This window comes from Poecilia latipinna, unplaced genomic scaffold, assembly GCF_001443285.1.
Source record: "Poecilia latipinna isolate Pla-1442-1.1 unplaced genomic scaffold, P_latipinna-1.0 Scaffold765, whole genome shotgun sequence".
NCBI lineage: Eukaryota > Metazoa > Chordata > Actinopteri > Cyprinodontiformes > Poeciliidae > Poecilia > Poecilia latipinna.
Genome location: NW_015113381.1, coordinates 46315 through 74237, shown reverse-complemented (window position 1 = coordinate 74237; position 27923 = coordinate 46315). Strand labels below are relative to the sequence as shown.

General features: G+C 37.4%; 3 protein-coding genes and 1 long non-coding RNA gene across 9 annotated transcripts in view; 1 reads left to right on the top strand and 3 right to left on the bottom strand.

Moving 5' to 3' along the window:
- ncapd2 (non-SMC condensin I complex, subunit D2) overlaps positions 1–14821 on the bottom strand; it is a 28127-nt gene extending 13306 nt beyond the window's left edge. Inside the window, exons 1-22 of one of the 3 annotated variants that reach the window (XM_015046114.1) lie at positions 14651–14821; positions 14170–14289; positions 13679–13754; positions 13542–13600; positions 13278–13453; positions 12640–12785; positions 12414–12541; positions 12181–12304; positions 11944–12091; positions 10171–10368; positions 9832–9966; positions 9649–9736; positions 8593–8791; positions 8363–8481; positions 5263–5463; positions 4971–5145; positions 4428–4512; positions 4130–4266; positions 2913–3045; positions 2364–2439; positions 2053–2268; positions 1781–1941 (exon numbers count right to left, since the gene is read on the bottom strand). In XM_015046114.1, coding sequence (XP_014901600.1) covers positions 1781–1941; positions 2053–2268; positions 2364–2439; positions 2913–3045; positions 4130–4266; positions 4428–4512; positions 4971–5145; positions 5263–5463; positions 8363–8481; positions 8593–8791; positions 9649–9736; positions 9832–9966; positions 10171–10368; positions 11944–12091; positions 12181–12304; positions 12414–12541; positions 12640–12785; positions 13278–13453; positions 13542–13600; positions 13679–13754; positions 14170–14287 — 2898 coding nt within the window. In that variant the 5' untranslated portion in view covers positions 14288–14289; positions 14651–14821. Of the gene's footprint in view, positions 1–1780; positions 1942–2052; positions 2269–2363; positions 2440–2912; positions 3046–4129; positions 4267–4427; positions 4513–4970; positions 5146–5262; positions 5464–8362; positions 8482–8592; positions 8792–9648; positions 9737–9831; positions 9967–10170; positions 10369–11943; positions 12092–12180; positions 12305–12413; positions 12542–12639; positions 12786–13277; positions 13454–13541; positions 13601–13678; positions 13755–14169 lie in introns of all 3 variants that reach the window. The other 2 variants (XM_015046117.1, XM_015046115.1) reach the window with 2 other exon arrangements.
- LOC106955758 (uncharacterized) lies at positions 10066–17697 on the top strand. The gene is made up of 3 exons (XR_001426647.1): positions 10066–10077; positions 11076–11078; positions 16797–17697. It is a non-coding gene; the product is annotated as an uncharacterized LOC106955758 (long non-coding RNA).
- ing4 (inhibitor of growth family, member 4) lies at positions 14925–20103 on the bottom strand. Of its 4 annotated transcripts, none has more exons than XM_015046124.1 (8): positions 19917–20103; positions 19387–19458; positions 18438–18604; positions 18201–18315; positions 17984–18092; positions 17735–17879; positions 15732–15793; positions 14925–15628 (listed from the first exon to the last, which is right to left on the bottom strand). In XM_015046124.1, the coding sequence occupies exons 1-8, from the start codon at positions 19951–19953 to the stop codon at positions 15589–15591; spliced, it is 747 nt and encodes a 248-aa protein (XP_014901610.1). In that variant the 5' UTR covers positions 19954–20103; the 3' UTR covers positions 14925–15588. The 4 variants fall into 4 exon arrangements, with proteins under 4 accessions (XP_014901610.1, XP_014901609.1, XP_014901612.1 ...); XM_015046123.1 differs by having other exon boundaries at positions 17984–18095; positions 19917–20092; XM_015046126.1 differs by lacking the exon at positions 19917–20103 and adding an exon at positions 19780–19880 and having other exon boundaries at positions 17984–18095.
- A 599-nt stretch (positions 20104–20702) lies between these two features.
- Positions 20703–27892, bottom strand: nop2 (NOP2 nucleolar protein homolog (yeast)). Its single transcript, XM_015046121.1, is given in 16 exon segments — positions 20703–21376; positions 21462–21598; positions 21699–21796; positions 22173–22295; positions 22402–22491; positions 22595–22734; positions 22810–22950; positions 23043–23130; positions 23502–23591; positions 23687–23886; positions 23973–24198; positions 24579–24925; positions 26394–26458; positions 26541–26583; positions 26662–26792; positions 27783–27892. Coding segments are annotated over 15 exon segments (2328 nt in total). The 5' UTR covers positions 26771–26792; positions 27783–27892; the 3' UTR covers positions 20703–20945.
- Between the last annotated feature and the right edge of the window lie 31 nt (positions 27893–27923).

The following is a 27923-nucleotide window of genomic DNA, read 5'->3' as shown; positions in this document are numbered from 1 at the left end:
TCGAATCATTCGAGGAATCGTTTCAGCCCTAGTGTCTACCCACTGCTACGGGTGTGGGCTCAGCGCCTCAAGCATGTCCATCATTGTTCAGTTTCTTCACGACTTGCGCAAAGGTTAAATGCATATACCAACTCCATTTGTTAAAAAAATAGCATGCCCACTATGCAGAATTAAACATTAAACACCATCTCTCTTCCACTATGAAGCTCAGTCTTGCATTTTCATGAGACAGTAAAGAAGTAACCGAGATGAGCTTAGAAATTACAGAACAAACTCCCACGCTAATTAAGGGAACATCTATCCTCCTTTCTTCTGACGGACTGAACAATTAAGGGCCGTCACTCATCCGTCTGTGTCACTAAAATGAATCTCATCATCAAGCCACCCAATAGAGACCCACCGATTGGAAAATGTCTCATCTCACAGCTGTTTGGATGAGGTTCAGCTTTAACTTTTAAATGGGATTAAATCATCCATAGAAGCACTTAAAGTGATCTTTTCCAAATAAAACAGATCATTATGTATAAAAACCTGGTTGGAGTTCATTAATGTTTCGTCTGATATGGATTTTTATCTAATTACCAATCAGGTTATTATGACCAACACAGTTCAACAAACGATACACATAATGATAATATAAAAACATCCCAGTTAATATTAAGTCATTCCTGTAGTCATTCATTTTAGGCGTGTTGCTAGGACTTTAACAGCAATAAAGTATTTCTATCAGGACATTATAAAGCAGCTTTTGTTGCGAGTGAAAAGCCATTAATCCTGTGAATTGGTGTACGCGTGTTTTGAGGTGTTGTGACTGTGATTAAGGTTTCCACATCATTGCCTTGATGGTGCTGAAGCCAGCACTTGGCTTTTGTTTATTGATTTCTCCTTTGTCGTTAAAAATTACTCATACAGCGTAAAAATCATTCACTCAGTTTAAGATATTTTAATTTTGTGGATTATAGACTTACCAACTGTAGTATCGAGTAGAGCAGAGACATGAAATTGTTCAATGCATATTTTATATTTAACAATTGCATTATTCTCACAATGTAGTTTCAATTTGTCAAAACGGTTGTTTTTTTGTTGTTGTTTTTTTTAAATTGCCATAAACCAAATATAAAATTTCCAGAAGAGACGTACAACATTTTTTTACACTTTCTAAACAAATAGTATATTAATCTAAAAAAATACAATTTGGAGTACTTTTTCAGAGTGAAAATATATTTTAATACAATAATGAAAATAAAGTTCACACTATTGGCTCCATCTCTTCTGAATCAGTTAAAAAGTGATTCAGACAGCACTAAGTACTGTCTGCTAGGCCACTTCTATTGATATTATTGAACTTTAATAAAATTTTATTTACTCGTCACGGTAACATCGTTAAATGTAGCTTTATCATCTTAGGAGTTTGCATGACTTCAGAGGTTTTGTAGAGTTGTTCTACTCTGTGGACATGCTGCAAATCTATTTCATAATAGAGAAAATAGAATTACCATTAAAACCATTAAAAGCAGGAAATATTAGAAGAACTGTGGGATTTTAAGTTTCTTTTTAGTAAATTAATTTAAAGAAGTTGCACTATAGGAAAGTAAAAAAAATGTTTCAATTATATAACTTGTCTGATGGTCTAATTAGATATTACATAACACTGACATGCATTAACCCTTACAAAATGGCAGAAAGTAGTTTGAACACATCCATAATTAGTGGGTTTGGCACCCATTTCCCAAGAACTCTGTATTGTCTTGTGTGGAACACCTGCACAGCCTCTCATTACCTTAGCTTTACTACCTGGGCCTTTCTCCTTCTCCTCCCTCTCCTCCGTCTCTCCTCTCCTCCTCCGCAGCTCAGCGCTCACACTGCGCTCAAGATGAGACACCTGCCAAAATGCAACGCATCCGCAGAGCGCCAGCAGCTGGGCCAGACACACACAGTTCACTGCAGGGGAAAAAACATGTGGCCATGTGTGATTAAGGGTGCGCTGACAAACGGGAGGAATAAGTCTTGTAGCACTTTGTAGACACCAACATGGTAGACAACACGACTAACCTTGTTCTTCTTGGTCACTGGAGTCTTGAGATGCATCATGGATTTGGCCAACATCTTTGTTGACTTCGCCGCCTTCAGCAATCTGATCAAGTAAGAGTCGAGCGCTTCTCTGGAGCAGCCGGGAGCACAGCTGGTCTGGGGACTCAGCCAGGAAGTAGATGAGACGGACGGCCTGTTCCATAAAGCTCTGCCAGTAGGGGTCTTCCATCACCACACCTTGGGCACAAACAGTGGCGGCAGAAACATTAGAGGGAGAAACCGTGTCTGGTGGAAAGAATAGAGGAAAAAAAATTCAAGGGCGCATTGTTTACCGTCAGCAACAGCCTGTGTAAGGCAGGTGAACAGCTGGTGGTCCTGGGGGAGTCTGAATGGAGCTCCTTTTGATTGCTATTGGGTTGACAACAAACCAGAACAGGACAGACTTAAACGTTCAGATGTAATTAGTCAAAGTCTGGGCTTTAAGGTATTCTTACCATTACTTTTTATTTACAATGCTTTGTAAAACTATTCACACAACTAACTTTTCCACATATTGTCATAGAAAAGCAACAAACTGCCTTTTTTTTTTTTTAGAGGTTTTGTGTGATCGACCAAAACAAAGTGGTTCATAGTCATGAAGTGGGAGAAAACTTTTTTTTTAATAACGTTTTTACAAACAAAACTCTGCCAAGTGTGCCTGTATGTATTCAAAATAAAACCAATTCCAAGTTGTTTCCTAAGTCACAGAATCAAGAGTCCACTTTTATGTAATTTGATCCCAGCATAATCACTGTTGTCAAGGCTTTGGAAAAAAAAAAAAAAGACACCAGTTGAGTGTTAAATTTTTTATCTTCGACAAAATGTCGTTTATGTAAACTTACCCTGACATGATCAGTGATACTGCAAATGGTGATCACTGTATCTCTTGCAAGAAGAAAGTCTTCAGTCACTTTTTCTCCCAGAGCCACAGAACAAAGAGTGTCCAAGTTACTGAGCACCACTTCTCTCTCCGCCCTGTTGTAGTTGCAAATGGAGATACTTGTTGAAAACTAGGACTAGCGTACACATTTCAGAATACCAAATTATCTCGTCTTCATGCAAAGTCGGGTAATAACACTGCCCCACATGACCTCAGCTGCTCTCTGCTGGTTGTACCAGTTCTAGGCTGAGCCCAGATATAACATGTAGGAGGACGGGTCAGGAGAAGCACACAAGGTTTAACAGGTTATAAATGCTGCTGATGCTGGATGAGGAGAAGAGGCAGCGTGGGTGGACTGCAGATACTCTTTACTCTCTCACTCTTCCCCAAAGCAACCATATTCTTGGAGGTAGACGGAACGGGGAGAACATATTTTACATATATAAAGATATATGTATATAAAAATAAAAAACAAGATAAAAAGGCCCTGGCAAGAAGCCTAGTTTTATGGTCGTGACTTCAATTACAATGAAGAGGAGCAGAGGCTGGGCTTGTATTCTGACTAATGAGGATTTGCAGAATGTCAAGTAGCTGAGGCAGGACTGAAATGTAAAGAGAAGAGCTGTTATTCAGGCAGGAATAGCACCGATTTTCAATGTATTTTTATCGCAAACCTGCTCAAATCATAATGGCTAAATTTTCTCCCCATCAAGCCGACTGCGCTAAACATCAGGGCAATAAATCCGAGTACACGTGAACTAATTGTTGGGCGTTGAAACGGATAAAATGTCATCAAAAGAAACAATTGACATTTGAGTTAAAGTGCATCTGAAATGTAAACCTCAATTATTCCTCTGACATACTGATCCCGTTTAGCTTTTATACCTACTAAAAAGCACAGATATGATTCTAGGTAAAGACGTATACTTATTTGTAGGAAAACTAACATAAAATAAGGAGGAGTCAGTAAGCAGAAACCTTGTGATTTGGTTGATATTCAACTTTTACTGCATGTTATATGAGTAACTACCATACTAACTTTGTGGTACTCTAAACAGATGTTATTTAAATTAAATCTGTTATTTTAACTGATTTTTAGCACTACCACAAGAAAACTGCACTTTTTCCACCCAAAATATTTGTTGTATTAAAAGGTAATAAAAGTGTTGAGTAATTTACCGTGCTGCCATGCCCAGCAGTAACACTGCAGCTCGTTTGTGTAAGACAGAGGCTTCTCGTTTACCCGTAAATCTCTCCCATAAAACCTGGATTACGGTGGATTGGAGATTGCTGCCACTGCCGAAGAACTCCTGCACCTACAGAGACATTTACAGTTGTAGCTCCCTGTATGTTTAGGGACCAAAAATATTTCTGCAAATTCTCCCAAATTAATATTTTGTCACATTTAGACATTGTTCATGATCTTGGAACTACAGCACTGCTAATTAATCCAATGATTCACATAATAATTACTCACAATTTCCTCAAGACACTGGATAGTACCCAGAGATGCATCCACCATGAGCTCAGAGAGACTGTCGACAAGAGTCTGTGCTTTCACCCTGTTAAAAAGACCAGACGGCTGGTTTTTCATTTAAAAAGAAAAACACAAAACACTGAAGGCTTTTGTTGCAAGGCAGAATAATATCTAACAGTCAACCAGACAAAACAATTTCATTCTGCTCTAATCCTCCAAAACTATCCAAGCAAACAGGCGATTATATGCAAAAAGACTAAATCGTATAGCAAACCACCACAGATGTGTGTTCTAACAGGGGTTTATAATATCCACAAAAACAGCTAGAGGTATAGTAAAGTTTAAGTGTTGAATCATTTCTAATCTTTAAAAGAGATCTTGATGAACATTTCCATAGGAAGCCTAAAGCTTGTTTTAGGTTTTCTTTGAATTTTGCTTTCATAGTCATTTCCATCCTGGATTAAAATTAAAAATTATAGTCTGCCATGTAAATATATTATAAACCTCGCCACATGACTATATTTAAAGTGGTTAAGCACAGACCTGACTGTGTCTCCTTGCGGGTTCAGGTACAGGCGTCTGTAGGCTTGAACGACAGCATCTTTAATGGCAGCATCCGTTGACCACACCAGAGGCAACATCTTCCTCACGCCACTGACAGAGTTGGCAACACTGAATTCGTGCACCGTCACACAAAACTGCACTGCTTCTTGGACAACTTTAAGCAGAAGAAAACAATAAATAAACATGGAATTATGAACTTCATGTAAACAGAATCTACTCAAGAATTTGGGAAAGTAAAATGAAAGATCCCGCGGTGAAAGTGGACATCTACCTGAAGTTGTTTTCAAATACAGCATGTTGTTGATGACGGATATTGCTTGTTCCACTTGTAAGGAAAATGTCTCCATGTTTCTCAGGTACTGCACCAACATCTCCTGCTTCTTCAGGTCCCCCTCATCTCCCTCCTTCTCTCCCTCTTTTTGTGGGGTTGGTGGCAAATTCTGACTGGCATCTGAAGCATCTTCATCAGAGCCTGGGCAAACAAGAGAGGTAAATCACCCAGTCAGTGGGGACTCCATGTTTTTTTCCTGCAGGTGCAATGGGGGAGCTTGCAGATTTCTGAAGGGTGCTGTGAACTTATTATAGGTCTCCAACACATTCAACATACCCTACAGTTACCAACAATGTGTCTAATAAATACAGTATGTGGCTTTATGGTGATACCAGTCATTACAAACAGTTAAAAAAAAAAAAAAAAAAAAAAAAAAAAAACTAGGTCAACACCCACACTTGGCATGGTAGTAACAGAAGAGACCTTTTTACACCTATGCGTTAGATTCTTCACAACAGGAAAAGGTGGTTGGTTTTTGTGGTAGAAGGGGAAGTTTGTTAAAAAAAAAAATCTGTTTTCATTTAGGGACCTGGAGATTATCAATCAGGTCAGTGGTTTAACAGTCATTGCTGCTATTCAGGTAGTTTACCCCCATGCCCCAAAAAGGCAAAGAAAACTGTTTATAGTTCACCGATTACTTATATCAAAGTCCAATTGAGGTCCACTTTATGTACTTTATGATACTGCATATTTAAGAACTCCTGAGTGTTGTAAATGATACATTTGTGCCCTTATTTGCTTTGCAGCATATTGCTAACCTGGTGTGACTCTAGTTCTTCTTGCTGACTACAGTGATGCAACATGAGCAGAATGGATTTTATAACTTTTTCTGAAACTTCTCTGTTGAGCCTCAAACAGACATGGTGGATATGTTTGCAGAATTGTTTTTTGTGCCTGTATAAATCACCAAGCAGTACAAGCTCTGCCACCCACTTTCTTACAGGATGTGAAATGATGTCAAAGGTTCATCACTTTTACCCATAGTATTTCCTTTGTTATTGATTCACAGCCTTATTCACAATAGACTTCTTTTAGGGTACTATTTTTGCATTTAGATTACATTTAATCACAATCATGTTTTTAATAAAATATTTCACCACATAGAAAAGGAGAAAAAAAAATTAAACTTTTATTTTCTTGGGAGTGCCATGTCTGAGTCAGGGGGAGTTATTGCATCCTCCACCGCTGCTCACGAGCCACCAAGGCACTCATTGCTCTCAATTTATAATCTGCTGCTTGAACTGAGCATTTTCTAAAGCTTCAGCCTAATAATTAAGTAACCTTTTATCTTTTCATAATGTGTGAAAAGCAGTTATACATGCTACATTTAGAACAAAAGAAAAAAAAATGAGAATAAAAGGAGGTAGAAACTTGCAGGACAATTTCACAGAGCTGCTATTATAAAACTCCAGAAAATTACAACCCAGGTCAACTAGTAAATGGTTTGGTGGGCTGTGGTTTTGTTTAAGTGCAGATATGTTCAGATTTCAGTGAAGGGATGTTTGAGAGCAGAGTGAACACTTTTGAGTCTTAGTTGTGTTGTTTTTTTGTAACATTAGATGCAGCCATGTCAATACCATAATGCTTTCCCATCGTAACATATCAGTGCAATAAAATTAGTAGAGAAACTCACTTTCTAGTCAAAGTTCTTATTCTTATGGCAGACAGGTGCATACGTGGAAAATAAATGTCTTTGTAATTGAGCTGTCAGACCATCAACAAACATTTCTGACATTGCATTTGAGTCAACATGAAAAATTTTTACCGTTTAATTAAATTACTTGTTTATAATCTGAGATGACATTAACTGGTGGTGCAGGCAGTGTGAAGTGAAGCATAGCTTAGACGAAGGCATGCGGCAAATTACACTGTCATGTAGGCTAAAAAAACAAAATATGTAGAAAAGAAAAAAAAAATGGCCTGGGAAATGAGAAAGTGCAGCAAAATGTTTATCTGGAATTTGAGAGAACGCTTAATTTTTGGGCCAATAAGTATGCACTGAACTCATTATAGAGTTTAAATACTCGTACTACAAATTGAGTTAAGGTGAGGCTTTCAGACAGAAGAACATTTCACTAAAGCTCAAACATGTTTGATGGCTAAATCATGTTGAGGGACTGTACCTGTGGTGTTGATGCAGTGCACAAAATAATAATTAATAAAGAATGAATTCAAATCATTTCCAGATATTTCATTTGAACCCCAAAATCAACAAGTCTGATCAGAACAGAAATTAAACACATGAAGTAACAAGGTGTTCCAGAGGAACAACGACCCAAACACACAAAACTGGCTAAGGAACTGAAGGCCAACATTAAGCAGGACATTTAACCAAAAATATTAACTGGTGTATGCAAATATTTGAGCTTTTATGTTTTTTTTACCATGTAGATAAAAAAAAAAAAGTTTACAACTCGAATTCATGGACCCAATTTCTGTTAAAAAACAGAAGGTGCTCCTGGTTCAAGAAGGCTGTTTGGCAGATGGACACTTAATACATTCTTTAGCATGAGAGTTTCAATGACAAAATAATGTCTCCTTAAATAGAAAATTCTATGTACAACTTAAAGTATTTTTCTTTTAGTAGCTTATTTTGGTTGCAAAAGTTGACTCAACTTTTCACTCAACAGCAGGCTCAGGCGCTGGCCTTCATTAAGCTTGGCTAAATACAGCAAGGGTTTCCAAAATCAAAAATCTTTGGCCCAAAACATCAGGAAACACCTTCATTTATTAAGAGAAACGTCCGAGTGCGATTTCAGACATTTAGTAATTTCTTCCTTTCTACTTTGTTGAAAGGAAGAAATTAATGTTTAACAATACATTAAACATTCATGTTTAATGTATTGTTGAAACGTAGGTCGCCACTGCCTTAGAAGATGTTAACCAATTTGAATAATAAACTGAACTTGACTACAGTGTTTGATAACCAAGATCGAATTCAAAAGACTTTGAATCTGTCTTACAATATATATAATATTTGTTCTCTTGTGCATTTTGCAAACCATTTTACTACTTTTATTAAAATAAAAAGAGCATTTACCTTTGAAAATCAAGCCCAGCGTGTCCATTAAACTCTCAGGGGTGACAGTGGACAGAGAGGCAAACATCTCTGATTCTGGGAACCAACTGTGAGCTTTTACACAAAGCTTCACAGCATTCCTGCAGAGAGAGGAGCACAGACATTTTACCTGACTAATTCTAGGCTGTGTGACAGACCAGATCCATGAGCAGCATCACTACCCATCAACCTCAACTGGTTATTAGCATCACCTGTATTTGTTGACACGGAGGTACTGAGCTATCTTCACTGCAGTTGCTCTGTCGTCATCTTCTGGTTTTTCGTCCTCCACCTCCCCGCCTTCCTCGTTCTCTTCCTCTGCTTCACTTGTGGGCTCCAGGGTTGTCCTGACAGTAACAAGGAGCTCAGGCTCCATGGCAGCCCACAGCTCAGACGCCTTGATCACTGCGACTGCAGCAAGGAAAAGGAATATATACATACATTTATTATATTTCACTAGCAGCTAGTTGTAAAAGCGCCAAAGAAACATTTGAAACCAATGTATTGAAAGATTAAAACAGTAACAGAACAGATAACTGTGTTTTTCTCAAATTAATTATGTGAACTTATTTCTGAAGTTGAGAAAAATTAAAACATTTCTATTCAGACAGCAGCACCGAGCGACAATTCATTTAGGATTTTATCTTGAAATTTAATTTGGAGGAAAAGGCTATTAGAACTGCTGATGTGTCATGATTCAAGCTAAAAACTATTACCGTCTTAGCTCATTTGCATGAATATTTTCACTAATTACATTTCAAACTATTAAAAAAATGCCAGACATAAATAAGTGTGGGGGAAAAAAAAACTTATAAGATTCAAAGTTAGACCTCTGGGATTTCTTTTAATCAGTACATATTCATGTGGTGGGTTTATGGAAATTTGAATCAGCCCTCAGATTGTTAAAAGTAACAGCTCATGGATCACTGAACGGCAGCAAGACCAAAGTGGGCTTCTTGCATCAGACACTCACACCCACACACACAATGTAAGCTCTATTCCTGAGATTACTCCACTGTGACTCTAAAGGAATAATTTGGATTGAGCCAAGTCTCTGTCGGCAGGCCCTTACAGCAGAGCAGAAACCCTCCTCTGCACTACCAAGATTACCTGCCATTCAAATGCAACAAGAAGCCAACACTCATTCAGTGAGCTCACATTCGCCTTGGTTTCATCACTGGGCAAAAAAAATAAAAAATACATGTATGATGAAAGAAATCTAACAGAAGCAGAGAAATCTGAAGGACTATCACAGAAGCTGTGATTACCAGGTGCTTTTCCCTCCAGCTTCTCTTTCATTTCTCTGAGTTTTGCTGTTTCTGTTTCCAAAGGTTTCTTCAGATCTGCACTGCTCAGCTGAAAGACGAGAACAAAGCTTTGTGTTGTAAAACTTGAAATATTACCGTTTAATATTAATATTACAGTTTAAAATCACACCAGTTTGGATTTACCTTGCAGCTATAGGGATTGTGTGCAATGAAAGCTGCCAACAGCTGGATGGCGCTCTTCACTGCATTTATTGATTTGTCCACCAGGCGCCCAACGGCGAGCCCCATCACCTCACTGTACCTACACAGGGGCAGCGCCTGAACACACACAAAAAACTGTTTTTACCATCAGCTTATATTAGTTTGTCCTAAAGTTTCAGTGTTGTCCTGTAGAAAAATGTCAAACATTTCATATTTAAAACTCTGTCTGTTTCAGATAATCAAAGCAAAGCAAGGGGACAAAAGATTGAGCCTTGTGGAACACCATTAGTTCAATCAAAGTATTCCATAGAAGCAACGTACCTTGCTGTTGACAATTCGTGTGAAAACTTGGAGCACACGTGCTCTGACGTGGGAGTGTGTGTCATGGAGATGTTCCTGCAATATGTCAAAGAACCGGTCGCGGTCGGCTCTGCCAGACTCATCCAGCCCGTCGCCACATAGGACTCGCACAAGAATTTCCCCAAGCACCTCGCAAACAGCAACACGCATTGTGTGGCTCTAGAAAACAAATGCAAATTAAACTGTTTACCATATGAAGTACTTTTCCCCCTCTACAAAGCGGAAAAAGTGAAGATACAAGATGAGTCTGCCCTCAGATTACCAAAGACGACAGTCACAGCTCAACGAACAGCAAAGAGAGCTGGGTGAACTTTTTGCCTTCTGCACACACACATGCACCACACACACAAACACACTGTCGGCATCAGCCAAAGCAATTACTCCGCAGTAACTGTAGAGGAATAATTCTGGCTGAGCCAAGTCTCTGTCGGCAGGCCCTTACAGCAGAGCAGAAATCCTCCTCTGCACTGCCAAGATTACCTGCCATTCAAGGCAACAAGAACCCAACTCTCGCTCAATGAGCTCATATTCGCCTTGGTCTCATCACTGGGCAGAACATGAATGAAACGAAAACAAACAAAAACTCTGCCAAGCTGCGCAAGGGAGGCAGAAGCTGCTGAAACAACAGAAGGTGTTAGAGATTGTCCCATATTTGTACTTGGAGCATAATAAAAACAAGCTATTGGGTGAAAACGTGGGTGCAAATGAGACTCCGTATGAGCTATAATGCAGTTTTTATCTGTATAATTTGTCATTAAGGAACAAGTATGGGCTGGTTATGTGTATCTAGGTACACCATGATGTTTAAAGTCACTGCTCCAAATATTTTCAACATAATTTGAAGTTGTTTTAATGAGATGCCAGAGAAAGTTTCTTAGTAACCATAGTTTTCTCCAGCTGTATAGTTGTATCCAGTAAGAATTAATAATACCCTGCTGCTACACACTGCCAGTCAGCAGTCTGAAAGAAGGCAACAGCACTTATCTGTTGACCACAAGAAAGAAAAATTAGGCTTGGAAATATTTCTTGTCTCAGGTATTGGTATGTAGAAAATAAAGAAGTGCCTCCCACCACCTTCATTAAGATAATGCTGCTAAAGCTACAGTTGGCAAGAGTAGTCATGAAGGTCACTACAGAATACAACCTGACTAATTAGCAGCATGTTAAACTCCAATATATGACATTTTGCTTAAATATTTGTATCAATAAAATAAATACATTTGATAATATGAGTCAAGAGTTATGTTAATTTAGCAGAGCTGGAAATAAATTGTTGAAGTTTGGTTTTAAAGACAAGCAATTAAATCATAAATATGGTTTTTCATCGTGATGCAGTTTCCCCCAGTGTATTTTAAGCCTGGCGGGCCACCAGGCTTTCCTTGTGCCCCCAACAGGCCAAGCATTGCTTATTTATTTAAGTCTTTTTAAAATGTTTGCATTTTTTTAAGATTTTATAGTTGGTGTTCAGGTATTAATCTTCCAATCTTTCAATAACACATAATTATCAAGTGATATTTTAAAATGTCATGTCAACTTTAAACATTTTTTAATTCAAAAACACGATGGGCGGCTGGGTGAATGACTTCCATAGCGCCCAGCCACTGGGCTTAGCAAGTTTTCTGGGGAAAACCTTCATGATGTGAATATTGTAACGACATTTTGTTTTTACACAAGATTATTAAATTACAAGAGTCTCATAAAGACGTCAAAAAATGTATTGTTCAGAACACAAACCTCTCCTTCCAGGTGGGTGATGAGGACACTAATGTTGGGGATCATTAATTCTGGTACCAGGCCACTGAGTTCTGACAGAAAAGAGGCAAAAGCTTTGACACCAGAACCTTCCCTGGCAAGCTCTTCACTTGACTTCTGACCAATTTCCCTGAAGGAAAAAAAAATAGAGTTTTTCAAAAAACAGATCTCAAATAAAACTGAAGTTTAAAAGCATCAGCAAAGGAAAAATGTACTCACCTTATCACTTCTCCAATAATTGCCCTGACTCCATACTCTGTGCTCCACACAGACACGGCTTGTGCAAATACTGAGGACAACTGCTCAAAGTGTTGCAGCATCTGGATGACCTTTACACTGGCACCTGAATGAATTCAGATAGCAACATTTAAAACAGAACAAATTTTAAACAGCAAAGATTGCCATGTTGTATGAACTACATTCACAAAATCCCAGGCAACTGGGAAACAAACCTAGAAGGTGGTTGTATTTGGTGATCAGTAAGCCAAGAAGGTGAATTATACAATCTCTTGTTGGTTTGTTCTTGACATGACTGATGGTTGGATTCTCCAATAACTTGTAGCAGCAACAAGTCACACAGCTGTGAAGAATTTAAGATGAAGTTTTAATTTTGTTCCTCTAAAGGCATGGGATAGGATCTGAGCCTGGCCCAGGGCTAAATTGACATTGATGTTTTACCTGATGAACTCCTCTTCCACCAGGGAGAGACTCCAGAGAGAACGGATGTCCAGCTGAAGGAGCTGGACAAGAGCATGCAGAACCCGCTCTCTCTCAGAATCCCACTGCAGCAGTCCTTCTCCACCACCTTTACCTTTTTTACTACCCTGTTACACACAAAGAAAGCAATGTCTTTCAACTCTAAATGTATTGGACTCTAATGATTCCAAATGGAACATAAGATAAAAAAAAAAAATTAAATAACCATAAAAAAGATATCCTCAGATTACCAAAGATGACTGTTCATATCTGTCAAACCTGCTATAGACACTACAGCCTTTTGTCAGCTGATACATAAACATTCACACAGTGACAAGAAGTTACACAATGTTTGACATCTTCTACATATCCCACAAAATTTCTCATCATGGGCATAAGTTATAGAAGATGGATGTTTGAATATAGGTGAGCCCTTACAGCAGTGTAATAAAACTCAATCACACTACCAAGACTACTCACCAAACAGCTGACTAAGAACCACAGTTTCTAAGTGTGATCAGATCATAAATAATGCCAAGGTCTCATCACTGGATATGGTCACATGAAGAATACTTAAAAACAAAAGTCACCGACTATCATTTAGCCACTGATAACTTTACCTTTCCAGGTGCTGTGACGATACTTTGTCTGTAGGAGACACTTTCAAGGCTCTCTGTGAGTTTACATAGCAGGAAGACACTCATTTTAACAGCATTTAGTTTTTCTTTGCGCTCTGCAGCTGAGAAGGTGGTGGAGGTCAGAGCCGTTGGCAGGGAAACAGCTAGATCACTGACCACTGAAAGAGAAAGAAACCAGTTAATGAAGCAAAGGGCTAAAAGGATGTCCATTAAAAAAATATATTTATACAGATACAACAACCTAACCTTTAACAAGTAATTCCAAGGTATCTTCTTTTACCCCAAGCTCCAACGAATTAAAATGCCTAAAAATTAAAAGACAACAGCTTTGTACTACTATTATTAATGGTAATATTTACAAAAATTACATGGCAAGTACTTACTGCAGCACACTGTAGCCTGTGTCAAAGTGTTCCAGTATACATGAAGGGCCTTGGCTTCGTAGTCCCATCTTGAATTCTGATGCAAACAAGTAAACATTTATTCACATCTGGTTTCAAAAATGAATGTAAAAACCTCAAAACATGAGTGGAAAAAAGGAGTGGAGAACAGAAAAATACTGTTAGGAATCTTCACTTTAAAAGCTGAGGTAAAACATATCTTAAGATTTGTATAAAAGATATTAAATGCATAAAATACACCAATATTTGGTTATAGAGAACAAAAACTTGGGGAAATGGATTACAAGTGACAAATATTCAAACAAGTTTATTTCTAAGTATTTTGTCAAACAGGAATAACAATACGTAGTGTGGTTCTGCTTTTTTACCTTTACTTTTTTAATATAGGTTGTCCATTTGTTTACAATCCGTAAGGAGCAAGAAACGGAAGAAACATCGTATTTCAATCATCACATCCAATGAAAAATACTTACTATTGAGATGGGATGGCAGTTGTTTTGCTGGCACCACATCTTGGACAACGTACTGATTAATACCTCCCGTTTTAACCAGGTCTCCCACACACACTGGCACAAAAAAGTCCCACGTCATCTCTGGGTAACAAAGACAACTCTAAATTCATCAAAACTTCGACCAACTCAGAAACACAAGTAAGCGCTAACGTTACGGTCACTTCCGAATGTATTTAGCTCATTGTCAGCACCGGCAGAGGGGAGTACTAAATGCATGTGGGTACATGAAGTAGAAAATAAAACCAAGTTAAAAGTAGTCTTGTAAGCTGAGAAAAAAACTAAGTTGTTGTGAGTGGTTCAAGCCACTAATGCTACTGAAGCTAACAAGATAATTAGCATAACCGTTAGCCTAAAACTCACTAGTGTTTACTTAAGTTTTAGGCGGACATTGTGTAAGAATGACCATGTTTACAACTTTAACAAGGTAAAAACACAACGTTACCTCTTTCCGTGGCAGCACGTTTAGATACTTAAAATCTCTTAGGGAAAATTGCCTGCTGCCTCCCTTCCCACCGTCCGTAAACGGTTTCTGTCTGGAGCTTTTTCAAATTTACAGCCACTGCGCGCCAAAACAACGAAACGATGACGCACATCGCGTCAGACCTCGTTTTAAATTCTGACCCAATACCACCACCTGGTGGTCAACTACGCACAGTACAGCACATAGTAGACGCTACCAGTAGAGCGAAAAATAAAGACAAGACCACGAAGGAGTGTTTTTTGAGGTAGTAGCTGTATTGAAATGATTGACAGCCCTATCATACCCTCACCCCGGCACCAATATTTCAGCTACAGCAATGACAATACTTTTCAAGAATGTAGTTTAAATTCTATGCAGCAGTCAAATAAAAATTGTTAAATTAAAATGGGTTAATTCACTACCACATATATCTAATGCTGTCACAAAGCAGGTTTTGTCTTATTAATGTATCTAAAAATAGTGTTTCAATTTTAAACAAGAGCAAATTAACAATACATAAAACAAAACCATTCAAGGATGATTTTCATTAATATGTAGAAACTTTTCACTTGTCCATGTGAATATCGTGTGAATACAGTATTGTATATCAAAACTACAACTACTAAACCAGATGGGGCAGCTGTAGTGTTTATTAGTTATGTAGACAAAATTATATATATGAGAAAGTCACAATAAGAGCACCAAAGATAACTGAATAAAAACTTAAAACTGTTATGCATTAAAACAAAACAAAACAAAAAACTTAAATACATTTGTAACCGTCTGGCTCCTTCACACACTGCATCAGACCAAGGCAAGAACGTAAACCAAAGAGTAAAGCACCAAATGTAAAACAAAGATGAAAAACAAAATTGAAGAAAACTTTATCTCTGTTTTTTGTTCCAGAGTGACCAGGTGAATCACTTTCTCTTTCTGTCTTGAGAGCAGCGTGGGCAGTACCTGCAGAGGGGGAATAAAAATTGAGGTGGCTAAGGGGAGCTGTAACAATTTTAAAAACACTCGTGTTGCACACACCAATGACAATCGATTTAGACTTCCTCACCATTTTCCACGTGGTTTGGTTGTTAAGCCCACACATGCAAAATGGAACCACTCAATGGAGCACTGAAAAAAAAAAAAAAAAAAAAAAAAAAAATAAATTATTGTAGCACAAACTAACCGCTTCGACAAAAACCAAGCTTTTCAAAAGACACAATCAAGAACCGAATGTTCAAAGCCCGCAATCAAAGCTGCTATTAAACCGTTTTCTTTTCTGCAGTCCTAAAATGATGATGAGGCATGGGCCTGAAAGAGTTTCAGGCTTATCATTTTGAGATTTGGATCTAGGAATAATATGCACCGCTGTTTAATTGCCATGTTTTCATGATGTAAACGAGACAAACAATTTTAAGATCATTTCAGGACGTTTTCCACCCTAAAAGTGACCTAAAATGTAAAAAGTAAACATCGAAATCGAAAATAACATGGATGCAGAAATGTACAAACAATGTTCTGTTTTTTCAAAACTAACCACCACATTGAAAATTATGTTAAATAGGAGCAATATTTCAAATTAACTCTAATTAACCACAAATAAAACACAGCTCTTCTACAAGTGTTTTGCTTTGGCATTTCCTTAGTCACATCTCGCAGCAACAGCCGTGGTGTGCAAAAAGATACACGAGAATGAGACGGACCGCATTATTGAAAAGTATCCCTCAGCTTAGAGGTACAAAGTGGTGCAGCAAAGACGGCAACATTCCTCACAAGACTGGGCTACAGAGTATGGAGTTAGGAAAACTGGAAAACCAAGCCTGGCTAGATTCAGGGAAAACTCCATGGCTGTGGGAACATATTTTACACAGAGGGGGTTTGTGCTGCTGTAAAAGGCAAGAGCAAATTTAGGATAGATTGTATTTGTGCCCCCTGTGAACATGTATATAAGATTTGTACACAAAAGTGAAACGTGAATTCCTAATCTCAACTCACAAAGTGCTATGATTTTAAAAGTACAGTTAGTTTTATTGTGAATGAAGAACTGCTAGAATAAAACACTTCCATTTTTTTTTTATCTGTTTTTTTTTCAGTCACTTCATTTAATCATTGCGTGACTTAAAAACAGCCCAAGTAAATAACAGCTTTGTTTAGTTAGAAAGTTCACTTTGGGACAGTTTACATACAAATGGTGGAGGAGTTTTATTGCAACTGAATCAGCTTCAGGGTTCGTGGAAGTAATTCTGTTTCACTGAAATCTTAATTTGCCTCCATGAACAAATCTCTGTTAAAATCTTTAGGCCAATCGTAATTCAGCTGGGAAAGGAGGTCTTTGACAGTATGGGAGTATTTTTTTTTTTTGCAAAGTATGCAAATAATACCAAGTTAAGATGTTTCATCCGGGTAGACGAAAACCCAACAAGAGATTACTGGGATAAAGTTAAAAGGTGACTCAACAACGCATTAGCTTAAGGGTGTGCACACTTAACCACATTATTTTAGTCATTTATTATCCATTTTCCCTCCACAAGATTTTAGCTATTTTTTCAGTTTGGGTCACATTAATTTAGGAAAAAAAGTTCTGAATTTATGAGTATCAGGAAACTATGGTACATGAGATGGTGTTTACAAGTGCTGTAAACACCATGCATACAGGAAGTTGTACATGCTTGCAAAAAGAACATAAAATGAATGGCAAGGCACAAAAAGTTGGACTCTGAAAAGGTTTTTGAAATATAAAAAGTAATATCAGACTCAAAGTTAAAAGGCAGTACATGGTTTTTGATCATTTCTTGAGCTGCATGTCTAAGCCAATTGCATTTTGCTGATTTTCTTATTAACTGTTCTTGATCACCAACTAAGAGAAATACAAATGCAGAAAACTACCGTCTTTTGAGTTCTCCCAGTAATTCATAAATTTGCACACAAAAATGCAACACGTGTGTGCTAGCATGAACAAATAATGCTTACTTTGCACACAAGCACATGTGAATTAAGGTTGTAAGTTAAGCTATTGTTTTGTTTGCCATTAATAAAAAAGAAAAAAAGAGAGAGGGAAAAAAAAAAACTCACGTCGGTGTTGTCACAGCCAATCATCTCGCCATAAGACACCTGATGACACAAACAGTAGGTGGGCTCGTTGGGGTCCACAGGCATGTCCAGCACATCCGACGGGTGCACGTTGCCAAAGTTGGAGGCAGGGGCTGTGAATTCCCCTCTGATCAGATGAATGAGAAAAAAAAATATATACAACATCAGTGTTCTTTTACCGTTAAAACCCAAACCCCATACACAGGATCATGACAAGACATAAAAACATACTGCTGAAAAAGTTTGACTTTCTTCTGTGCGCTCTTGGGACTTCCATCTTCGTCCGAGCTCTTCACCTTTGATCTTGTTTTGGCGGCCTTCTTCTCCTTCTGTCTGGAGTCTACTGGAATTACACAAACACTCCAGCGTTACACAAAGCACAGATTTGTAAAAACTGGACAACAACACAAAACAAAGCACAGACAGAGAAAATAGAAAGCAAACAGACCTTTCTTTCCCTTACTGGAGGTGGAGTCGTAGTCTGTGCTCTCAATCTGTTTCTCCTTCAGGTCAGCTTCAAACCGAGCCAGGTCTGTGTCGAGGCGTCGGATGTGTTTGTCGACCTGTAGAAAAAAAATGAAATAAACAACTAATCAGTCCACTGTTATGTGGTGCATAATTTTGAAATGTTTCAAGTTTAGAACATATGTATGCAGAATACTAAAGTTATGTCAGATGGACCAACCATTTCATAGGTCTGCATAGCCAGCTGCACCTTGTCATCTCCAAACTCCTTGCATTTACTGTAGGACTGCTGAATCTGCCTCAGTAGGGACAGTTTTTGATCAGAGGAGAGAGTCCGGGCGTTGGAGGTGTATTCTTTGGCCAGAGAGTCAATCTGTCCTTTTAGGTCTACATGAAATAAACATAAGTTTTTCATTAGTATTTTTATTTAACTTTTAGAAATGCTCCTAAAAAAAAAGTAAAAGCCATTTGCTGAGCAGAAAACTTTTTCTTGTCTTGTCTCCCATCTTCATGATGTCGTTTGCTCACTAATATTCTCTAGCAAACCGCAGGGCCCTCTAAAGAACAGCGGGATTTATACTGAGATTAAACTGCACACAGGTGGACTCAAATTACAAATGAAGCAGGTTCTGCAATTGGTTGTGTTGGGTTTTATTTAGGGGTGCCAGAATAAAGGAGGTTAAGTCGAACCAGATCTCTTTTGAGGCGTAGTATGTTTCTCTACCTGTAGCAAACACAAATCTTCAGCACATTCATTTTTGGTGTACAATTTCAATTGAGATTTTAAAATAAATTTGGAACAGATCCAAGACACTTTGCTGAAAACAAATTGTATCAATTTGCTTCAATTTCACAAGCATGTTGCACTTTGTATGTCACACAAAATCCCAACAAAACATAAAATATGAAAAGTTCAAGGACTACAAAAACCTTTGTATAGCACCGTAACTTCAAGTCACAAAATAAAAAAAATTAGAATCAGTTGGTTTTCAGCATAATAATAATAATAATAATAATAATAATAATAATAATAATAAAGTTAAGATAAGTTTAGTAGGAGCCATCATTTATATGACTGGTCGGATCTGAAATAAAATTCAGGAACATATATAGATCAATAATGCTTAAAGAATGGATACCTCATGTGACACAATTTTATTTATTCCCACCTTCTGTGCGTTGATCGAGATCTCTCATCAAATTAAAGTTCCTCTGCAGCTCGAAGGGAAGATTTTCAATGCCTGGATAGATAAAGATGGTGGGGAAAGATAAAAAAAAAACATATCAGTTTAATTGCACAGTCGCCACAATCAAACAAACCGAAAAAAAAACAATGCGAGTGCGGTAGCTAGCTCAATGTTGTGCGTGAAATGCAATTTATGTTGTCTTCTGAATTTATTCAATAAATACGGATTCATACGGATGCTTTTGCGGGTTCAAAGAATCAAAGTACATCGACAGTAAGTACTGAAACATTGTATGTACTGTGAGATATCCAGCAGCATCTTAGCTTCGCTACAAACAGCTTTTCCAGGAAATAGACAGAGCCTAAAAAGACTGACCGTTAGAAAGTGGTTAACGCGTTTTCCTCCATCTAATAAACAGACATGAACTGCGGTGCATAATTAAATGCAAGCAATTAATTGACTAAATTAATTAAACATGTGCAAGCAGCTTCAAGGCGTCATTTATAGCTTACTGTCCAAATAATGCTCCAAATACATCCCCGCCGCCATCTTGGAAAAGGTAAACAAGGCAGTTTCCGTTTCGAAATGGACCAATCTGATTTCCCAGACTTTTTAAGGAAAAAAACTTCACATGCGTATGATTATGTCTACTGTGTTCACCATCACCCTTAAGAAATTAAACAGAATTGAGAATAGCATTTTTAATATGCGTGGAGCCCAAATTACAGTACATATTTTTAAAATTAATTACCAATTGAAAATAGCGTTTTAATACAGATTCCTTGGTACAAATGATTTCTGATTAAATTCTAGTAAAGACATGAGCTGAAGTAAAGCTTACATTAATATGTCTAAAATTAATGGTATTCTATTCTATTAAGTTCTTCATTATAATTACTTAAATTCTAAATAAAGTTTTTGATTTTTTTTCCTGTACTCTTGGGTCAAAACAGCAGCCCCGTGTACTTAAACCATGAGCAAAAATGTTGAATGTATTATACTTTACTTCAACTGTTAGTCTAATATGAGAAAGGAACTGAAGTTTGTGATATCCAAAATAAATATATAAATATTTACTTTATTCAGTGAACGATTGAGTCACAGGAATCTTTAAAACTAAATTTGTCCATAACAAGAACGTCTTTTTAAGTTATAGACAGGCTAAAAAAAAAACCTTTTCAACTTTATTTTAAATATTCCAAAATGAACCTACATATATTATCTTAGGTAATGTTTTATTACTCCTCAAGAAATTTATTTTCTTGAATATTAAAGTGATTAAAACCAGATAATAAGAATTTGAAATCTTAAAATATTTATTTCATGTTCACCTGAAGCAAACCTACATTATAGATCAGATAAAACAGAAAACAAACAGTGAAATCAAATTTATCAGTATAGCCATATTTAACACGTTACTCTGAAACAGATAACACTGACCCAAAGAATATTTAAATGTAGAGAAAGGGAGTCGGCTATTTAATAGGACTCTACAAAGTTTCTTTGTAATCTGAAATGTTTCACTGCTCACATGTTAAACATTATTTGTTTTTTTGAAACTTGTGCTTCATCTTTTTGAATTTATTTTTTCCCATCCTGTTCTTCATCTTCAAAGGTGATTTCCCCTTTTTGGCTTGCTTTTTCTCAAATCTACTTCCATCTTTTTTGACAGTTTTTGATGCGGTTGTCTGGACAGGAGTCTTCTTTGCAGGGTTCTTTGCCTGGGCTCCCTTCACAGTCTCCCCATCCATTTTGGCAATCTTTGCCTTCTTTGGTCCAGTCTGCGAGCCCTGTTGTCCTTTTGTCTTGATGTTTGCTGGTTTCTTAGCTGCTGCTCCATTAGTTTTGGCATTTTGCTTTAGGGCATCTGTCTTTGCTGGCGCAGTTTCATTAGCTGCTTTGCTTTTGGACGGTTTCTCTTTCGGAGAATCTGTAGCTTCTGTTGCCTCAGAAGCTTCTGTTGTCTCATCTCCTGTAATTACCAACACAAAATTTACACAATCATAACATTAAACAGAGAAAACATTTCAATCTAGACTCAGATTTGAGAGAGTTACCTTTCCCAACTGAAGCTGATGGGATTACATTAGAGAACTTCTTAAATTTGGCCACAAAAAATCCATCCATGTTGTGGGAATGTGGGTAAAAACGGCGGGTGAGTTGCAGGGAGGGATGGAATCTAAATTTCTTGAAACTGCGGAGGACATAAAATGTTTTTCTATTTAATGATCACAGTGTTTATCAGTCAGTAAATGGGTATACTCTGCAGAAACAGATTGGTTAACTTTCATTACCTGGTGAAGCCTTCCTTCCCAAAATCAAGTCCGGTTGGGACGAGTTTAACATTCCTTTTCTTCAAAGCGTAGTCCACCACCCACTCATTCTCCTCCACCTGGTTGGACACAGATGTGGTTACTATCAAAACTTAAATCAAGACAAACATCCACACAAATGAAATGAGCATAATAGTGGGACACTTTTATTATTATTAAATTAATTATTTACTTTAAACAAGCTTCTATATCTTTCTGAAAAGTTACTTGTAATTAAGTACTCTTGAAATAAGCCAAAACTAATTTATTTGCACTAGAAACTAGACTAAAACTACTTAATAAGATTTTGTGGTTTTGCTCCATAACTTGTTGATTTCATATAATTGTTCAGATTATGTTAAGGTGAATAAATTGCAATGTTTTTAATAATAATAACAATTCAGACATCAGCTTCACTGCAGTCCTGACTGAACCTCATTTCGTGGTAACACATACCATTATTGAGCATGTGCAGTAGACCAGATATCCTCCAGAAGAAGACGTTGCATTCACAGAGTCGATAGCTGATAGAAGCAGTTCTTTTTGCAAATGAGCAGAGCGCAGAATATCCGGCTCATCCTAATCGTAAAACAAGATTAGAGGGAAGACGTTTTAATGCGCAATTCAATTTTAACTAAGAGGGTATCTGTAGATCAATGGGCAGAGACAAGCTGTGATGTCTCACCTTACTGGTCTTTACAGCTGGATCTTTTGCGATAACTCCTGTGCCTGAGCATGGTGCATCGAGCAGCACTCTGTCAAACCCTCCCATTACCTGCGGCAAAAACCTCCATAGTTCAGTAAACTATAAACGATACAGTCGTGGCATTTATTTAAACCAAGCACGTTTTGCAAATGAACATCTGAAATGAGGTTACCTTTGGGAACTGCCTGCCATCGTAATTGCTGACCACGGAGTTAGTGACCCCGAGGCGGTGAAGGTTTCCCACCACGCTCTTCAGTCTTTCAGCGTTAGCATCATTAGCTACGATCACTCCTGTGTTTCTCATCAGCTGAGCTAAACGGAGGGACATTCACTTCAACATTTAGCTCTCAACACATAATTTGCAGGTATAAGAGTAACATATCTTACCCATATAGGAGGTCTTTCCTCCAGGAGCCGAGCTCATGTCCAGCACCAGCTCCCCCTCCTGTGGAGAGAGCGCCATGACAGGAAGAAAGCTGGAGGCTCCCTGCAGCATGTAATGACCGGCCAGATACTCCGGAGTCGCACCTGGATTCAAACAAAGCATGACATCAAAACTCTGGCGGCTGAAATACGCTTCTCTGAAAAAAAAAATTCAGGCTAAAATTAGAGTAACGTACCAATAGGCACTGAGGAGTCATAGATGACCAAACCCACTTTGGACCATTTCCCCAGTGGGTCCAGGTTTACTCCTCTGTTGATCAGAGCCTAAACAAGAACAAATACAAAATGATCCAAGTTAAAATTATGTCATTTATTTCAAATTGAATAAAAAAAACACACCAGTACCTGCTGTATTGCATACATTAAAAAAAATAGCTTCAGATTTTTGTTTAATATAAATGAGCCAAGTAAATCTTTGTCTTTTCCAAAATGTGTCATAACTATAATCAAAGTCTGTCTTCAGCAGATGTGTGTAAATAAATTAAATCTGAAAAGCTGCTTAGTGTGTGTGTGTGTGTATATATATATATATATATATATATATATATATATATATATATATATATATATATATATATATATATAAAAAGCTTGATATTGGCACTGTCATACTCCAAAGAGTCCAGAGCATTTACCTGTGCAAGGTCTCGCCTCCTCGTTTTCAGCGTGTTGGTTCGAATTGTGACTGGTCTCTGAATTTCATTGGCTTCCAAGAAGTCAACAAGCTGCCGAAAGCAACAAAAATTACTTATTTTTCAAGCTGCCACCCATAACCTTTCAGTAAATCACAGATTTGTGGATGCAAAACAAACAAACCGACCTCTGAGAGAGGGAAGAGGTCCATTAATTTCTCAACGAGGAATTCGTTGTAGCTATAATAAGTACAAAGGTCTTTCTTCAGAAGAGAGAGGTAGTCCACTCTGGCTTTCCCCTCCTCCCTTTTTGCTGAGAAATTACAGAGGACATCAATGTTGTCCTTTATTCTCTGATGGACTCCCTTCAGGTCCAGAGTCAGGGCACCTGAAAACACAGGTGAGAGATGAAGGTTTGGTCATTTGCAGAACATTTCCTGACGATTTGCTGTCAGTTTGCAACGACAGACTCACCCTCCTCGCTCTCCTCAGCAGAGGGAAGTCGGAAGGTATCAAAATCATCTGCATTAGTTTGGATTGTTTCCTCCTCATCCATGTCAGAATCTGATTTATGCTTTTCATCACCATCGTCATCATCATCATCCTCGTCCTCCTCTTCTTCTTCATCATCATCACTGTCTAGACCCATGGATTCCTTCAGTTTTTTCTCTTTTTTGGCAGCACGTTCGATCGGAAGAAGCTGAAGTGGATCAAATCAACAGATTAAGTTAATTTAATATTTTGCCACAATTATAAAATCTAATCATTCCTGAGCAGATTTAGACTTCTGATCGAATGGCCTGAGGACTAATTTAACTTTCAACTGCGAAGTTTGACAAACTTCTGAAAGGAAACAAAAGAAAACCTGCAGACTTTCGCAATCTTCCAGAAAAGCTAAAAAGAAGCATTTCAGATGGAAATGAAAAAGTTCTACGTTAACAAAATGAATGAGCAAACTCAAAGTGTCATGCAAACACTACAGAATGGTTAATATCTATCATATTGGACTGGCTACATTAAACAGAAGCTTTTTAAATGCCAACTTTAAAAAAAAAGAGAGCGATAAATCAGATAACATACATCATCTCCATCACTGTCCTCCTCTTCCTCTTCTTCCTCTCCACTGCCATCATCTTCTGCACCATAGTCATCAACCATTTCTTCATCATCATCATCATCATCATCTTCTTCTTTTTCTTCTTCATCTTCTTCTTCTTCCTCCAGGTTTTTTAATCCCAAATCTGCACTTTTCTTTTCTTGTTCTTTTCCTCTCTTCTTCGGCAGAAGCCCCTGCTCTTCCTATTTCTTTTCCTCCTCCTCCTCCTCATCTTCCCACATCTCCTCGCTGTCATCCTCACTTTCAGGTTCATCCATTTTGCGCTTCCTCTTTGTAGGTTTCAGCCATTTACTGTTGTCATCACTGTATCCTTTGGACAACAATAATAAGCACACATTTTCAATTAAAATTTCAGACCAATGGAGAGAGCCTTTTAAGAAACATACAAAAACAACTTCTATAAATCTTCACATTCAGAACACATTTACTTCAAATTTTGCAGTGAACAAGAATCTAGGATTATATTTTTATCCAAGAATTCCTTCATTATTCGTTATGCATAAAAATGCTCTTGTTTAAAGAAAAAACAACTCATTCTTATGTATTAAGTAGGAAATAATTACCCCACTCTGTAGTTGTTTTTTAATCAAAACAGATATTTGTCATTTTTAATCTTTCAACTAGGTATCTGGGATTATATTTAAGCACAGCTGACAGGTAGAGATAATGCTAAAAACCAATAAATCAAAACTGTGTTGCTTGGATGTCAAATATACAAAATGTGAGCGGGAAAAGTGTCTTTTTTTTTATCTTTCACCTAGCATTGCGTCAGGTTGATTTCCCTTAAAATGTTTGTGTTATTTGTTGCTTTGTGTGTGTACTCAGAAGTCAAATTTCTTGAGATCACCAGCTAAAGTCAGATCATTGAACACTGGGAAGGTCGTAGGTCACCAGCCAGAGTTTTACATCCAATATTTTCAACACAAAACGTATTGAGAACCAGGTAACACTTTATTTGAAGGGGGGTGAATAAGACTGTCATGACACCGTCATAAACATGACATAACACCTGTCATGAACATGAATAAGCCTTCATGAACAGTTATGACTGTTGTCATAAAGCGTCATTCGGTAAATTATGACACTTTTAATACAAAGTTGACCTTATTCAAAATGTCTTTGCTATGACAACTTGACATTAACCAAGAAATCATTACTGTTTAAACTTTACCTTTAATAACATAAAGTTACCTAATTTTTAAAGTGAAATCAGTAATACTTTTATAACAAATTTATATCAGCAATGACTTCTTGGTTAATGTCAAGTTGTCATAACAAAGACATTTTGAATAATGTCAACTTTGTATTAAAAGTGTCATAATTTACCGAATGACACTTTATGACAACAGTCATAAATATTCATGAAGGCTTATTCATGTTTATGACAGTGTCATGTCAGTCTTATTCAACCCCCTTCAAATAAAGTGTTACTGAAAAGGATTTATTTTTGCTCCTGACAGTTTGACATCTGTCACATCCATGACTCTTTCCACTAAACCTCAAAATAAACCTGAAAAAACACCCATTATGGCAGTAAAGAATAAACAGATGTCAACAAGAAACTATTACAAAATGATTTTTTTTACAATAATAATAGAGTTTGCAGGTGGATGAGAAGTGAAAACACAGTGGAAAGTACATTAACGTGGACAGAACCAAAAATACTTTGCTTTGTGTTTAATTGATCCAAAGGCACATTTAAAATGTTGCTTATAGTGACAGGTTTATTTTCATTTCTAAAACATGACATGGACAATGGTTCAGATTGATGCGCTTACCTCTTTTGGGTTGTTTCTCAGCAACATCTTCTGGCTTTTTCAGGTTCTCAACTCTCTTAGCAGCTCTAAAAAAAATTGCAAACGTTACTAAACACCTTGCAAACACTGTGGCTGTATTTAAAGCTCACTAAGCAGTCCACCTGTTACCTTTTTCTGGCTCTACTTGACAAACGTTTTGGTCCTGCATCTTCTGCAAAGACAATAGAATGTTATACACAACCGGCAGTGTGCTTTTGTTTCCGTTAAGGATCAGTAAAAAGATACTTACCTTCTGGAACTATAAAGTTGACCAACTCAACCTCTGCTCCCTGCTGCTTTCTGGATTTCTTACCCGGCCCCCTCTTCACCTTGTTGGTAGGATCAAGCTTCCGACCCATGACTCCAACTCTCAGCTACAACCTCAAAATGAAGAAGCAGAGAAAATTAAATCCCTACTACCACTCCTTGCCCTAACAACAAATTAGTGAACATTGTTAATACCCTACATATCATACCGAGTCTGACATAAAGAGGCTTCCATTACAACGTAACCTTCAGCTCTGGCGCCACAAGCTGCTCTATAAACCCTCTACAGTGGCTCTATTTAGCTTTGACCAATAAGAACATGGAAATAAATAATAGTTCTGTTGAGTTTCCTGACAGTACAGTGGACACTTTCTAATTTATGAGGGAACAAACGTCCTTCAAAAATAATTGTGGCAAATAACATGCTGTCATGGTGAAGAAGTAATGTACATATGCACAGGTTGTAGTTAAAAAACAATTGGTAGTATAAATCCTTCAGTAATAAAAAAGATCATACCCCAAGTAAATATAGCCTGCACCTGTGTGTTTAATAAAAACAGTGATTTCTAAGAGTTTAATGATCCGATTTATAAACTATTGATATTACAGAGGGAAGTGAAAGTATGAAAACTGCTGGATTTAAAATAAAAATAAATAAAAATAAAAATAAATTAAAAACTACAAACTTATCCCACCCTGGCCAGTTTAAACTGATGGCAAACTTTACTAATACCTCTGTTTATAATAATAGGTTCAAAAACATGGCTTATGGAAACAAGACAATCAGCGACTGAAGATAATACATGGCAGACATGGGAGCTTATATGTAAAAGGGTTAGGCAAAAGATCGTATATAGATGCTATATACAGGTAGTAAAAGCCTGCGTTACTGACTCGAGTTTTTGGTTTCTAAAAGATATACGAGCGAGTTATCACTAAACTGCACAGGGACAAACGGATCTGGTTATCAAATAATGAGCCTTTTATAAAACAAGACCTGCTTCAGCGTACCCAGTTGGCAATTTAAAATGTTTCAGTTACGAAAACTTTGTTGTGTTTTTGGCTTCACAGACAAGCTTAACTACATAATACTCAAATACTCACCCACGAATCGACGCTTTTGACTTCAGACTTTCAGGTTTCCACACGTGAAATTTCCTTCAACACGTTGCTGGAGAATATCCGGCGCACGAAAATGACGTACTAATCTTGCGCGGCATTAAAATATTTTGGATTTATTTAAAC